We start from the raw sequence: 16976 nt of genomic DNA on the forward strand, positions 1-16976 counted from the left end.
TAATTTTAACCAACATACTGTCAACTTATCAGGATTGCAGTGGGAAGTGTGGACCTGCTTCTGGCCAATTAGACAATCAAGTAGGATTGTTGTTGTTGTGCCTTCAAGTCATTTCAGACTTTGGGTGAGCCTAAGTCTAAAACTGAGGGCAGGGGCCAGGTAAATGGCCTTGGAGGGCCGCATCCGGCCCCCGGGCCTTAGTTTGGGGACCCCTGCGGTAGAGTCTCACTTATCCAACATAAACGGGCCGGCAGAATGTTGGATACCGTGTTTCCCCAAAAATAAGACACTGTCTTATATTAATTTTTGCTCCCAAAGATGCTCTAGGTCTTATTTTCAGGGGATGTCTTATTTTTCCATGAAGAAGAATTCACATTTATTGTTCAACAAAAAAAAAAGAACATTTATTATATACTGTACTAGCTGTGCCCGGCCACGCGTTGCTGTGGCGAAGTATGGTGGTATGGGAAATAAAGTATTGAGGAATTGATGGTAGTTAAGGTAAAGGGTAAAGGTTTTCCCCTGGCATTAAGTCCATTATAAATGGGTTATATAGTTGTGTGGAAGGTCCTTGAGTCTACACTGTCATATAGTCCAGTTCAAATCAGATAATCTGTATTTTATAGGCAGTGTGGAAGAGGCCTGAGGCCTAACTCTGCCTGTCCCCTGGGCTGAGTGGGTTTCTAGGAGACCAAGTGGGCGAAGCTTAGCCTTCTAACTGGCAGCAATTGGATAAAAGCAATTAGTCCTCTCCCTCTAATTAGGACTTAATTTTTCTTTTCTTTTTGTTGTATGAACGTAGAGGCATGGATGAGAGGTTGTGCTGCCAAGTTTAGTGTTTCTAGGATTTGTAGTTTTGTTGTTTTGTCCTAGGCCGAAATTTCATTACCCCTTTATATATATAGACTAGCTTCGCCCAGCCAAGTGTTGCTGTGGCTTATGGGAATCCTTTGTTGGCCAGGTGGAATAGCAGTGAATAGCCTTGCAGTCTCAAAGCCTGGCCGTTTTCTGGAGTAGCTGGAGCTTTTTGTTGTATGAACGTAGAGGCATGGATGAGGGGTTGTGCTGCCAAGTTTAGTGTTTCTGGGATTTGTAGTTTTGTTGTTTTGTCCTAGGCCGAAATTTCATTACCCTTTTATATATATATATAGTAGTTGTCATCATAAACCAGCATAACCAGATCAACTGTGAATCCTATCAAGAATTTCTTGTTACTACCAATATTTCCATGTACAACACTCTATGGTATGTACATTTACCGATCCTGCATGCTCTGGTGTTCTGTTCGTTGGGCATGCTTCCAAACAAAAACTTTGCTAGGTCTTACTTTGGGGGAGGCCTTATATTTAGCAATTCAGCAAAACCTCTCCTAGGTCTTATTTTCTGGGGATGTCTTATTTTAGGGGAAACAGGGTAAGTGAATATGTTGGATAATAAGGAGGGATTAAGGAAAAGCCTATTAAACATCAAATTAGGTTATGATTTTACAATTAATCACCAAAACATGTTATACAACAAATTTGATAGAAAAAGTAGTTCAATACGCAGTAATGTTATCTTGTAATTACTGCATTTATGAATTTAGCACCAAAATATCACGATGTATTGAAAACATTGACTACAAAAATGCATTGGATAATCCAGAACGTTGGATAAGTGAGACTCTACTGTATTTATTTATTTATTTACAGTATTTATATTCCGGCCTTCTCACCCCGAAGGGGACTCAGGGTGGATTACAATGAACACATATATGGCAAACATTCAATGCCAACAGACAAACAACATATAGTATAGACAGACACAGAGGCATTTAACATTTTTTTTCAGCTTCATGATTCCGACCACAGGGGGAGCTGTTGCTTCACTGTCCACTAGTGGCTGTACTTCCTCATTCCTTTCTTCGTGTTTTGCTGGCAGTTTTATGATGTTGTAAATTAGTTAAATTAGCCTTCCGCATAAAGCGTACCTAAATTTCCCTACTTGACCGATGCAACTATCTTTTGGGGCTGCATAGGTCAACAGCAAGCTGGGCTATTTAATGGTTGGGGGCTTAACCCGACCCGGGCTTCGAACTCATGTCCTCTCTGTCAGTAGTGATTTATTGCAGCTGGTTACTAGCCAGCTGCGCTACAGCCCGGCCCAGTTGTTTTGCCCAGAAGATGGCATTTTCTGCAAGGAAGTTGGATTTCCTCTGCAGAAAGTAATATCTAAAATGGAAATATTAAGGAGGAAAAAACCACAACACATTGCTATTACAGTAGAGTCTCACTTATCCAACATAAACGGGCCGGCAGAATGTTGGATAAGTGAATATGTTGGATAATAAGGAGGCATTAAGGAAAAGCATATTAAACATCAAATTAGGTTATGATTTTACAAATTAAGCACCAAAACATCATGTTAGACAACAAATTTGACAGAAAAAGTAGTTCACTACGCAGTAATGTTATGTTGTAATTACTGTATTTATGAATTTAGCACCAAAATATCACGATGTATTGAAAACATTGACTACAAAAATGGCTTGGATAATCCAGAACGTTGGATAAGTGAGTCTTGGATAAGTGGGCCTGGGCTGTGGTGCAGGCTGGTGAGCAGCCAGCTGCACCAGCTGAGACCAATCACTCTGACCAAGAGGTCATGAGTTCGAGGCCAGCTCGGAGCCTGCGTTTATCTTTGTCTATGTTCTATGTCAAGGCATTGAATGTTTGCCTTATATGTGTAATGTGATCCGCCCTGAGTCCCCTTCGGGGTGAGAAGGGCGGAATATAAATACTGTAAATAAATAAATAAATAAATAATAAATAAGTGAGACTCTACTGTATTCCAAAACCAACTGTCTCAAGGCTTTTGGAAAAAAATTGGAAAAGGGACATTCAATCTGTACTTGCATCTAACATTTTGCAAAACTTTCCCTTGCAAGATTCTAGTTGGCAGGGATCGAATGGATCTCCCGCTTTGGTTTGTTGAGTCTCTCTGCCCTGTTTCGAGATGAATGGAGGGAAATGGAAACTCCGTTCAGGATCAAAGGGGTGTCTCTTTTTAGACTTCCCGGCCTGCGGTGCCAAGCTTGAGCTGGCACCACGGGGACAATGGGCCGGCTCTTTTATCATGTTGACACCGAAGTTGGCACCAAAGGTTCCCCTTGGCGCCGCGAGCAGAACAAAATCCATTTAAGATCCAAAACATACTGCATTGTGTGCCATATAAAAGGGTCCCCAGGGCTCCAGTTTCCAACCTCCTTGAAGCAGAACTTTGCAAATCTCAGAGCCAGAATTGGACCTAGATTGAGCTCGGTGTGAACGGCTTTTGCTAAAACCAAAAACACTTTCCCTGGATTCATGGACTGAATGCAGTTTGACATCACTTTGACTGCCGTGGTTCAATACTGTGGGAGTTGACTTTTACACAGTTATCTCTGCCAAAGAGTGTTATTGTTGTTGTATTTCTTGTCATTATTATTTTTATTTATACCCCGCTTTATCTCCCCTGAAGGGGATTCAAAGTGGCTTAACATAAAAGCATCTGCATAACTATGTAAAAAATACAAAAAATACCCAAATATTAAAACAGGATTAAATATAAACAGTACAGTAGAGTCTCACTTATCCAACATAAACAGGCCGGCAGAATGTTGGATAAGCGAATATGTTGGATAATAAGGAGAGATTAAGGAGAAGCCTATTAGACATCAAATTAGGTTATGATTTTACAAATTAAGCACCAAAACATCATGTTATACAACAAATTTGACAGACAAAGTAGTTCAATACGCAGTAATGTTACGTTGTAATTACTATATTTACGAATTTAGCACCAAAATATCACGATGTATTGAAAACATTGACTACAAAAATGCGTTGGATAATCCAGAACTTTGGATACGTGAGACTCTGCTGTATTAAAGAATTCCTAGGCATTGGTGTCACACCAAATTACAACACCCAGAATCGCATCCCATTTTGCCACAGCAATTAAAATGGTCTCAAACTGCATTAATTCTATAGAATAGATACACCTTTAAACCACCTTTTCTCCCAAAACAAGAGTAGGGTCTCTTTCTTAGGCCCCTTCTCCAATGCTATGGAATCATGGGAGTTGCAGCTTCATAAGGCAGTGCAAGCAATCCCGAAGTTATGAACAAGAATATATCCAGTAGAGTCTCACTTATGCAACCTTCGCTTATCCAACGTTCTGGATTATCCGACGCAGTCTGCCTCCTGCCCAGATCCACAGCTGTTTCTCTAGGCAGCAAGGACTGAACTTTTTACGGATTTAATTTCCAAAAACGTTGTTACTGCAAGTTCATTTAATGCAATACTTTCTTTATTTGTAGTCAATTTGTTAGTAGCCAGTGTTTTTGTAGTCAATGTTTTCAATACATTGCAATGTTTTGTTGCTAAATTTGTAAATACAATAATTACTACGTAACGTTACTGTGTATTGAACTGCTTTTTCTGTCGATTTGTTGTAAAACATGATGTTTTGGTGCTTAATTTGTAAAATCATAACGTAATGTGACGTTTAATAGGCTTTTCCTTAATCCCTCCTTATTATCCAACATTTTCGCTTATCCAAGTGCATTAATTCTATAGTGTAGACACCTTATGACACCTGTGTAGGGGTTTCTGCACCCTGCAGCAAATCTCTGTAGTCAACTTCCAGTGGAGGTTGCTCATACAAGTTTCCCCTTTGAGTCTCTTTTAAGAGATATAAATTATTATTACTATATTATTATTATTATTACATTATTATTATTATTATTATTATTATTATTATTATTATTATTATTATTATTATGACACAGCAAACAAGATAGATATCCTGGATTTCGTATCACAAAATCACAATTCGAACACTTCCCAAGTGTCTAGGACTGTGTGATGTATTTTCGGATGATGCTTGCAGATCCCAGTCGGGTGGCCTTTTGTAGTTGGCAGATCGTAATTTTGTCAATGTCTACTTTTCCAAATGCCGGCTGAGATCTTTTGGCACGGCACCCAGTGTGCCCATCACCACCGGGACCACCTGCACTGGTTTCTGCCAGAGTCTTTGAAGTTCAATCTTGAGGTCCTGATAGCGGCTGAGTTTTTCCTGTTGTTTTTCGTCAATGTGACTGTCACCTGGGATGGCGACATCAATGATCCAAACATTTTTCTTTTCCACAACTGTGATGTCTGGTGTGTTGTGTTCCAGAACTTTGTCAGTCTGGATTCAGAAGTCCCACAGTATCTTTGCGCGCTCATTTTCCAATACTTTTGCAGGTTTGTGATCCCACCAGTTCTTTGCTGCTGGGAGGTGGTACTTGAGGCATAAGTTCCAATGGATCATTTGGGCCACATAGTTGTGCCTCTGTTTGTAGTCTGTCTGTGCGATTTTCTTACAGCAGCTGAGGATATGATCAATGGTTTCATCAGCTTCCTTGCACAGTCTGCATTTGGCTCATCAGCTGATTTTTTTTGATCTTGGCCTTAATTGCATTTGTTCTGATGGCTTGCTCCTGGTTTGCAAGGATATATTATTATTATTATTATTATTATTATTATTATTATTATTATTATTATTATTTTATGCTAAGCATAATAAGGTCTTTAGTACAATTTTATAGACAACTTGAGCATTTGATTTCTCTTTCTAAGGGCCCCTCCAGACAGGCCCTATATCCTAGGATCTGAGTTTTCTGTTTATCCCAGATTATCTGACAATGGGGACTCATAATCCAGTTTAAAGAGGAAAACCTCTGATCTGATCCTGGGCTACAGGGTCTGTCTGGAAGGGCCCTAAGGCCCTTTCTACGCTTCCACATAAAATCCTGATTATCTGCTTTGAACTGGATTATATGGCAGTGTAGACTCATATAATCTATATTAAAGTAGATAATGTGTATTATCTGCTTTGATATTCTGGATTATATAAGCAAGACTACTGTATATTCCTGCATAGCAGAGGGTTGGGCTAGATGACCTTTGCGGTCCCTTCCAGACCTATGATGTTATATGTTACTACTTGTACAGGCAGTCCCCAGCCATATACATATGGATAGCTTTGGATAGCATAGGTGTCAGAGTATTTGCAGCGCGGCAGTAGTTGGATGGAAGCAGTGGAACGCAGAACGAAGAGACACTCAAAGACATTGGTAAAACTATTTACAAAGTTTTACTGTATGCAGAAATAATCAACACAAACAGACTTGCAGATGACAGAGGAACACAGGACTGCTCTGTTCTCCAATAGAACTTGACTCAAACTCTAGGCAGACAGAACTCAACTGAACTGATGCACTTGTGTCTGGATACTCCCTAGTTCCAGCCACACATCAAGGTCATCATAGCCTCTTGGCAATTAACTCTTTCCACATTATGGTACATTCTGGATGATGCAATCAGTTGCAATACAAGCATGGCACAAATTGCATTGAAACACTACTCTGTTTCCCCTAAAATAAGACATCCCCAGAAAATAAGACCTAGTAGAGGTTTTGCTGAATTGCTAAATATAAGGCCTCCCCCAAAAGTAAGACCTAGCAAAGTTTTTGTTTGGAAGCATGCCCAATGAACAGAACACCAGAGCATGCAGGAGTGGTAAATGTACGTGTTGTACATGGAAATATTGGTAGTAACAAGAAATTCTTGATAGGATTCACAGTTTGTCTAGTTATGCTGGTTTATGATAACAACTACTGTACAGTATAGAATAAATGTTCATTTTTTTTGTTCAACAATAAATGTGAATTCTTCTTCATGGAAAAATAAGACATCCCCTGAAAATAAGACCTAGAGCATCTTTGGGAGCAAAAATTAATATAAGACACTGTCTTATTTTCGGGGAAACACAGTATCAATACACAAATCCCACATTAACAATAGGGAAGGGTGAACACACCTGTGAGGTTTCCTTTGCTGTCTGAGCTTCTGTTCAGACGGTTCTACCTCACTTTCTGTCCCTGTGAGAATGGGATTTTGGAAAATTTGGCTTGTTGTGGAAACAAGGATTGAGGATAAAGCTTCAGTGGAGACACCTTTTCCCCGTGATAATAACTCTTCCAAGGGGCGGATTTCTCTCGCTTCCTGTTGTCTCACCCCTGTTCTTAACTATGAGTCGTTTGTAAGTCAGATGTTTGTAACTCAGGAACTTTGCAAAAGTGCCAAGCTCAGGCTTCTATATCATGGAGGCAGGGTGCCAAACTGCACACATTTGACAGTGTGGTAGATGCACCGACTTGCCCCCTCCTCGGATGGCCAGGCTTGTTCTCTCTCTGCACAAGGGCCTTTGTTCCAAACCGAGGAAGTCTTGTAAAAACCCTCGCAAGTTGCAGGGTAAACTGGGGCCGCTGCGTCACCCATCCTGCGGAGGCGAAGGGCGAAAGGTCGCTGCGTCTGAGAAACAATGACTTGATTCAAGAAAAGGCGGCAGGCAGGTCGGGGAAGGCAAACAAAACCTCCGCCTCCTTCACCAGATGAGGACTTTCCTTTGCCAAAGGCAGAAAATGCAAGGCCCGCGATGGGTTGGTCTCTTTGGCTGGATCCACGCGGCATGATATAGGCAGTATAGATCCATATGATGTGGTCAGACTGCATTAGAGGAGCCTACACTGACCATATCACGCCGTTTTCAAACTGCATTATATGGCAGTGGACATCCAGGCAAAGAGAATAACTTGTTGCAAGTCTCGCCGCTTCCTGTCTTTGCTTTTAGTAACATAAAGGCAGCATCTATGATGATGATGATGATGATGATGATGATGATGATGATGATGATGATGATGATGATGATGATGACGATGGTGATTATTATTATATGTAGGAGTTATTACTATTATTATTATTATTATTATTATTGACACAACAACATAGTCTGACACAGCAAACAAGATCTATATGCTGGATTTCGTATCACAAAATCCCAAGTTGAACACTTTCCAATTGTCTAGGACTGTGTGATGTATTTTTGGATGATGCACGCAGATCTCAGTCGGGTGGCCTTTTGCAGTTGGCAGATCGTAATTTTGTCTATTATTATTATTATTATTATTATTATTATTATTATTATTATTATTAATTTATTGTATGACACAGCAAACAAGATAGATATGCTGGATTTCGTATCACAAAATCGCAAGTGAAACACTTCCCAAGTGTCTAGGACTGTGTGATGTATTTTCAGATCCCAGCAGGGTGGTCTTTTGCAGTTGGCAGATCGTAATTTTGTCTATTATTATTATTATTATTATTATTATTATTATTATTATTATTATTATTATTAATTCATTGTATGACACAGCAAACAAGATAGATATGCTGGATTTCGTATCACAAAATCGCAAGTCAAACACTTCCCAAGTGTCTAGGACTGTGTGATGTATTTTCAGATCCCAGCAGGGTGGTCTTTTGCAGTTGGCAGATCGTAATTTTGTCTATTATTATTATTATTATTATTATTATTATTATTATTATTATTATTATTATTATTATTATTAATTCATTGTATGACACAGCAAACAAGATAGATATGCTGGATTTCGTATCACAAAATCGCAAGTCAAACACTTCCCAAGTGTCTAGGACTGTGTGATGTATTTTCAGATGATGCGTGCAGATTTATTTATTTATCATGTCAGAAGCAAATTGAGAGTTAAAATGCATTTAAAAACCACAAACAAAGTAAAAACTTGGCATTTGGTATAAATAAAGTTGTTATTGCTATTGTTGTTGTTATCATCAACACAACGACGTTGTATGGCACAGCAAACAAGATAGATATGCTGGATTTCGTTTCGTAAAACCACAAGTCGAACACTTCCCAAGTGTCTAGGACTGTGTGATGTATTTTCTGATGATGTGTGCAGATCCCAACAGGGTGGCCTTTTGCAGTTCGCAGATCGTGATTTTGTCGATGTCTATTGTTTCCAAATGCCGGCTGAGATCTTTAGGCACGGCACCCAATGTGCCCATCACACCTGGGACCACCTGCACTCGTTTCTGCCAGAGTCTTTGAAGTTCAATCTTGAGGTCCTGAGAGCGGCTGAGTTTTTCTTGTTGTTTTTCGTCACCTGGGATGGAGATATCAGTGATCCAAACCTTTTTCTTTTCCACAACTGTGATGTCTGGTGTGTTGTGTTCCAGAACTTTGTCAGTCTGGATTTGGAAGTCCCACAGTATCTTTGCGTGCTCATTTTCCAATACTTTTGCAGGTTTGTGATCCCACCAGTTCTTTGCTGCTGGGAGGTGGTACTTGAGGCATAAGTTCCAATGAATCATTTGGGCCACATAGTTGTGCCTATGTTTGTAGTCTGTCTGTGCGATTTTCTTACAGCAGCTGAGGATATGATCAATGGTTTTGTTGGTTTGGGTCATCAGCATTTTGGGTCATCAGCTGATTTTTCGATCTTGGCCTTAATTGCCTTTGTTCTGATGTCTTGCTCCTGGGCTGCAAGGATCAGGCCTTCTGTCTCCTTCTTCAGGGTCCCATTCGTGAGCCAGAGCCAGGTCTTCTCCTTATCAGCTTTTCCTTCAATTTTGTCAAGGAACTTTCCATGCAAAGTTTTGTTGTGCCAGCTGTCAGCTCTAGTTTGTAGTGCCGTTTTCTTGCACTGGTTTTTTGTCTGCTGTGCTTTGAGGAGTTTCTGATTTTTGACTTCAATCAAAGCAGGTTCTTCACTTTGCTTGACATATTCTGCCAGGGCATGTTCTTCTTCTTTGACTGCTTGTTTTACTTGTAAGAGTCCTCTGCCCCCTGATCTTCTAGGCAGATAGAGCCGGTCAACATCACTGCGAGGGTGCAGTGAATGATGAATGGTCATGAGTTTTCTTGTTTTTCTGTCCAAATTGTCCAGTTCCACCTGTGTCCAGTTTATAATGCCAGCAGTATATCTTATGACAGGTATGGCCCAGGTGTTTATGGCCTTGATGGTGTTGCCTCCATTGAGCTTGCTTTTGAGATTTTTTCTGACCCTTTGTGTGTATTCTTTGCTGACCATTATTATTATTATTGCAGAACGGGCACCGAAGACCGTGTCAACATGCCCGAAGGAGCCCGAAGGGGCAGCACCAAGAAGGGAGGCAAAACAGGTTAGTATTTCTAAATCAAGGTGCATCTACACTGTTGAATTAATCCAGTTTGGCACCACTTGAACATGCCATGGCTCCATGTGATGGAATTCTGGGAGTTATAGTTTTACAGGGTCATTTGACATTAGCTCAGGGCTCCTCTCATCCCAAATGGACCTCAAACGAATCTGTGGCACTTTATCTATGTTTTTGAGTTTGCAACTTATGATGTGCACTTTGCTAATCTACTATTACAACCTCACTGTTTTTAATTCTATGTTTTAGTAAGTGTGTTTTTATTCTCCTGGTTAATGTTGAAATATTATAACTGGTGCATGTTATTGTTTATTGATGTATTGTACTTTGTTATTGTTTTGTATCTGATATTTCTGTGAGCCACCCTCCAGGGGGGAGATGGAGGGGGGATACAAATAAAATTATTATTATTATTATTATTGTATGACACAGCAAACAAGATAGATATGTTGGATTTCGTATCACAAAATCACAAGTCGAACACTTCCCAAGTGTCCAGGACTGTGTGATGTATTTATTATTATTATTATTTTATTATGACACAGCAAACAAGATAGACATGCTTCCCAAGTGTCTAGGACTATGTGATGTATTTTCGGAAATAATAAATGTAATAATAATAATAATAATAATAATAATAATAATAATAATAATAATAATAAGTGCAGTAAAATAATAAATGTAATAAATAGAGTAAAATAATAAATGTGTTAATAATATTATTGAGTCTCACTTATCCAAGCTAAACAGGCTGGCAGAAGCTTGGATAAACGAATATCTTGGATAATAAGGAGGGATTAAGGAAAAGCCTATTAAACATCAAATTAGGTTATGATTTTACAAATTAAGCACCAAAACATCATGTTAAACAACAAATGTGACAGAAAAAGTAATTCAATATGCAGTAATGCTATGTAGTAATTACTGTATTTACTAATTTAGCACAAAAATATCACGATGTATTGAAAGCATTGAAACAAAAATGGCTTGGATAATCCAGAAGCTTGGATAAGTGAGATTCTACTGTAATAAAAATAGAGTAAAATAAATGTAAAAGTAACAACAATAATAGAGTCAAATAATAAATGTAATAATAATAATAAAAATAGAGTAATGGCTTGGATAATCCAGAAGCTTGGATAAGTGAGGCTTGGATAAGTGAGACTCTACTGTAAATGTGCTTATGTATCCTTTTTAATAATAATAGAGTGAAATAATAAATGTAATAATAATAATAAATGCAGTAAAATAATAAATGTAATAAATAGAGTATAAGCCGAGAGCGGTAAATTTCAAAAATAAAAAGAGATACCAATAAAATTACATTAATTGAGGCATCAGTAGGTTACATGTTTTTGAATATTTATATAAAACTGTAACTTAAGATAAGACTGTCCAACTTTGATTAAATCATTAAATGTGCTTATGTATCCTTTTAATAATAATAGAGTAAAATAATAAATGTAAGAACAATAATCATATCAGAGTGAAATAATAAATGTATTAATCATAATAAAAATAGAGTAAATTAAATGTAAAAGTAACAACAATAATAAAGTAAAATAATACATGTAATAATAATAATTAATAGAGTAAAATAATAAATGTAACAATACCAATAATAATAGAGAAAAATAATAAACATACCATATATACTTGAGTATAAACCGACTTGAATATAAGCCCACCAGGACCCTCACCCAAGTATAAGCCAAGGAGGGGTTTTTTTCAGTCCTAAAAAAGGGCTGAAAAACTAGGCTTATACTCGCGTATATACAGTATGTTTATTTTATTTGAATGTCCCAAGTCTTTAAGGCCCCTTCCACACAGCTGTATACAATCCACATTGAACTGGATTATATGACCGTGTGGACTCAGATAACCCAGTTCAGTGCAGATATTTGTGGATTCTCTGCCTTGATATTCTGCGTTTTATGTCAGTGTGGACGGGCCCATAGATCCAGTGAATCCTCCCAGGGCAAGGCTTATTCTGTGCACAATTTTGCTGCAAACCCTTTGCATTGGGTTGCAAAGGAAATGTTGCTTGCAAAAGCAGCCTGGGTTTTTTTTTGCAGAACTTTTCTTTCTTTGCGAAAGAGTGGCGGGAGGAGGAAAGAATGGGTTGAGAAGAGGGGGGACGTGGCGGAAAAGGGGGGCGCAAAGTGCTTCTCGCACTGAAGCCTCCTCCCAGAATGCATTGCAAGGGAAACCACAGCCAGCTTCAAAAGGTGAGAAAAGGCTACAAAAGGATGCTGCAAAGAGAGAAGGAAGCGGCTTTTGAGCACAGAAGAATCCTAGCATTGTCGATCCGGAAGAGACCCCAAGGGCCATCCTGTCCTATTCTGCCATGCAGCAAGGCACCATCAAAGCCCTCCCGACAGATGGCCATCCAGGTGTTGCGTGTATGTTATGAATTTTTTTTAAAAATATTTTTAATTGGTTTTAACTATGTCGTTTGAATAAGTCCCGTATCTATATATATAAAAGAGTGATGGCATCACGGCAGCGGACAAAACAACAAAAATAAACACCCCACAACCTCGAAAATTGACAGCACAACCCCTCATCCATGCCTCTAGGTTGATACAACAAAAAGAAAAGAAAAATAAAGTCCTAATTAGAGGGAGAGGAATAATTGTTTTTATCCAATTGCTGCCTGTTAGAAGGCTAAGCTCCACACACTTGGTTTCCTAGCAACCCACTCAGCCCAGGGGACCCTTTACCTTAACTACCACCAATTTCTCAGTACTTTATTTCCCATACCACCATACTTCACCACAGCAACGCGTGGCCGGGCACAGCTAGTTTAATATTAAAATTCTATGCTAACGTTTCTATGCTAAGCGCTAAGCTGCTGAACTTGCAGACCGAGAGGTCTCAGGTTCAAATCCGGGGAACGGAGTGAGTGCCCGCTGTTAGCTCCAGCTTCTACCAACCTACCCTGGTGGAGTATTGGGTTAAAGCAGGGGTCCCCAAACTAAGACCCGGGGGCCGGATGCAGCCCTCCGAGGTCATTTACCTGGCCCCCGCCCTCAGTTTTATAATATAATATTTTTATATCATTTAAATAATATATTGTATTTACATATAATATTGATAATATTATAATGTTATACAATACTAGCTGTGCCCGGCCACGCGTTGCTGTGGTATTGTCTGGTGGTGTTGGTGAGAACTTGTTGAGGGAGTGGTGGTATTGAATGTGTGTTGTATGGTTGTCTTTATGTTTAGTATGCGTTTGGTTGTGTACTGTGAAAGTGGTGACGATAGAGGGGGTCTATGTGCGGAGCTTAGCCTTCTAACTGGCAGCAATTGAATAAAAACAATTATTCCTCTCCCTCTAATTAGGACTTTATTTTTCTTTTCTTTTTGTTGTATCAACCTAGAGCCATGGATGATGGGTTGTGTTGTCAAATTTCGAGGTTGGGGGGGCCTGTAGTTTTGTTGTTTTGTGGGTCGCCATGATGCCATCACTTTTTTTATATATATAGGTAATACTAATACCATATAATAATATTAATTATATGTTATATATTACATATAATATTACAGTATAGTGGTATCGTTCAATATAGTAATATATAATGCTAATATTGTGCTATGCTAATACAGTAGAGTCTCACTTATCCAACACTCGCTTATCCAACGTTCTGGATTATCCAACGCATTTTTGTAGTCAATGTTTTCAATACATCGTGATATTTTGGTGCGAAATTCGTAAATACAGTAATTACTACGTAGCATTACTGCGTATTGAACTACTTTTTCTGCCAGATTTGTTGTATAACATGATGTTTTGGTGCTTAATTTGTAAAATCATAACCTAATTTGATGTTTAATAGGCTTCTCCTTAATCTCTCCTTATTATCCAACATATTCACTTATCCAACGTTCTGCCGGCCGTTTTATGTTGGATAAGTGAGACTCTACTGTATTAAAATTCTATGCTAATGTTTCTATGCTAAGCGCTGAGCTGCTGAACTTGCAGACCGAAAGGTCCCAGGTTCAAATCCGAGGACCGGAGTGAGCGCCCGCTGTTAGCTTCAGCTTCTACCAACCTACCCCAGTGGAGTATTGGGTTAAAGCCTTGTGACTTAAAGATTGGGCTGCTGATCTGCAAGCTGCCAGGTTCGAATCCCACCTGGGGAGAGCGCGGATGAGCTCCCTCTATCAGCTCCAGCTCCATGCGGGGACATGAGAGAATAATAATAATAATAACTTTATTTTTATACCCCGCCCCATCTCCCCGAAGGGACTCGGGGCGGCTTACATGGGGCCTAGCCCGATAAAACAATCAAATATCAATAACACAGCAATAAAACAATTATACCAATTGCCTCCCACAAGGATGGTAAAAACACCAAAACATCCGGGCAATGTTCTCTGGGCAACGTCTTTGCAGACAGCCAATTCTCTCACTCCAGAAGCAACTTGCAGTTTCTCAAGTCGCTCCTGACACCAGCCTGCACCACAGCCCGTGCCCTGTGTAGACTAATTCACATTTACAGTAGAGTCTCACTTATCCAACACTCACTCATCCAACGTTCTGGATTATCCAACGCATTTTTCTAGTCAATGTTTTTAATACGTCATGATATTTTGGTGCTAAAATCATAAATACAGTAATTATTACATAGCATTACTGTGTATTGAACTACTTTTTCTGTCAAATTTGTTGTATAACATGATGTTTTGGTGCTTAATTTGTAAAATCATAACCTAATTTGATGTTTAATAGGCTTTTCCTTAATCTTTCCTTATTATACAAGATATTCGCTTATCCAACGTTCTGCCAGCCCGTTTACATTGGATAAGTGAGACTCTACTGGATTGCTGAACAAAAAAATGAACATTTATTATATACTGTACAGTAGTTGTCATCACAAACCAGCATAACCAGACAAACTGTGAATCCTATCAAGAATTTCTTGTTACTACCAATATTTCCATGTACAACACTTTATGGTACGGACATTTACCCATCCTGTATGATCTGGTGTTCTGTTTGGCAGGCATGCTTCCAAACAAAAACTTGTCTAGGTCTTACTTTCTGGGGAGGCCTTATATTTAGCAATTCAGCAAAACCTCTACTAGGTCTTATTTTCTGGGGATGTCTTATTTTAGGAGAAACAGGATAGGATGTTTGTAACTCAGGGACACCTTTTCTTTTTGTGTCTCCAAGCAGCGCCCCGGCCCTCGTCGGTCTCCTCTCTGGGCGGCATCGGCGTTGGCATGGCCTCCGACCCCATGTTGGGCAGTTGCACCTCGGTCAACACGGTCTGTTCGGACAGTGACCGCCCGGTCAGCCTGAGCTCCTCGGCCTCCTCGGCTTCGCTCCAGGACAGCCATAGCTCTTTCGGCAGCAGCGGAGGCCTCCTCGGTTGTCCGCCGCCGCCGCCGCCTTCATACGCCCACCGAAACGGGAGCGATATCAGCTTGGACCTGACGCCCGTGGCCCTTCTGGATGCCCCTGGGTACCCCAAGGACCACCCCGGGCGGGCCAAAGAGCGGCGGATGAAGCTCTCGCACCTGGACCGGGTGGTGTTGGAGATCGTCGAGACGGAGCAGGCCTACGTGCGGGATCTCCGGAGCATCGTGGAGGTGAGGAAGGACGAGCCACGCTGGGTGGATCCACACCAGAAAAACAATTGAGATGCAGAAGTGTAGCATTTATTTATTTACAGTATTTATATTCCGCCCTCCTTTCTCACCCCGAAGGGGACTCAGGGCGGATCACATTATACACACATAGGGCAAACATTCAATGCCCATAAACACATCAGGCAGAGACAAAGACAGACACAGAGGCAATTTAACCTTCTCCTGAGGGGATGTTCGATTCTGGCCACAGGGGGGAGCAGCTGCTTCATCATCCACTCTGACAGCACTTCCTCATTCCAGATCGTAAATTAGTTAAACTTGCCTCCCCACTTTTATAAGTGGTACCTTATTTCCTACTTGATAGATGCAACTATCTTCCGGGTTGCTAGGTCAGCAACGAGCAGGGGCAATTTTTTTTTTATTTTTAATTGACGGGTGCTCACCCCGCCACGGGCTGGCCTCGAACCCATGACCTCATGGTCAGAGTGATTTATTGCAGCTGCTCAACAACCTGCGCCACTGCCCGGCCCCATGATTGACACCTGGCTTGAAAACAATCCATGACAAAGGAATCTTGTGTCAGGTATCAAAATGCTGTACTACAGTGGTTCCCAAACTTATTTATTATTTTATTTATTAGCGACATTTATATCCCGCCCTTCTCACCCCAAAGGGGACTCAGGGCGGTTTAAAGTATATATACATCTATATATATAAAAGGGTAATGAAATTTCGACCTAGGACAAAACAACAAAACTACACATCTCAGAAACACTAAACTTGGCAGCACAACCCGTCATCCATGCCTCTACGTTCATACAACAACAAAAAAGAAAAATAAAGTACTAATTAGAGGGAGAGGAATAATTGTTTTTATCCAATCGCTGCCAGTTAAAAGGCTAAGCTCCGCCCACTTGGTCTCCTAGCAACCCACTCAGCCCAGGGGACAGGCAGAGTTAGGCCTCACTTAGGCCTCTTCCACACTGCCTATAAAATACAGATTATCAGATTTTAACTGGATTATATGGCAGTGTAGACTCAAGGCCCTTCCACACAGCTATATAACCCATTTATAATGGATTTAATGTCAGGGGAAAACCTTTACCCTTTACTTTAACTATCACCAATTCCTCAATACTTTATTTCCCATACCACCATACTTCGCCACAGCAACGCGTGGCCGGGCACAGCTAGTACAGTATATTTTATTATACGATTTATTATATTGCAATATTATTATCAAATCACGTTTTATTGATTAGCCCATCGACCGTATCAAAACATTTAACA

General features: G+C 40.0%; 1 protein-coding gene across 5 annotated transcripts in view; it reads left to right on the forward strand.

The window, feature by feature from the left end:
* Positions 1 to 16976, forward strand: part of plekhg2 (pleckstrin homology and RhoGEF domain containing G2) — an 86344-nt gene that overhangs the window by 19357 nt on the left and 50011 nt on the right. For 2 of the 5 annotated variants that reach the window (XM_062962208.1, XM_062962211.1), the window contains exons 2-3: positions 9997 to 10070; positions 15268 to 15686. In XM_062962208.1, coding sequence (XP_062818278.1) covers positions 10022 to 10070; positions 15268 to 15686 — 468 coding nt within the window. In that variant the 5' untranslated portion in view covers positions 9997 to 10021. The other 3 variants (XM_062962206.1, XM_062962210.1, XM_062962209.1) reach the window with 2 other exon arrangements.

The sequence above is a fragment of the Anolis carolinensis genome, unplaced genomic scaffold, assembly GCF_035594765.1.
Source record: "Anolis carolinensis isolate JA03-04 unplaced genomic scaffold, rAnoCar3.1.pri scaffold_10, whole genome shotgun sequence".
In the NCBI taxonomy this organism is placed as follows: domain Eukaryota; kingdom Metazoa; phylum Chordata; class Lepidosauria; order Squamata; family Dactyloidae; genus Anolis; species Anolis carolinensis.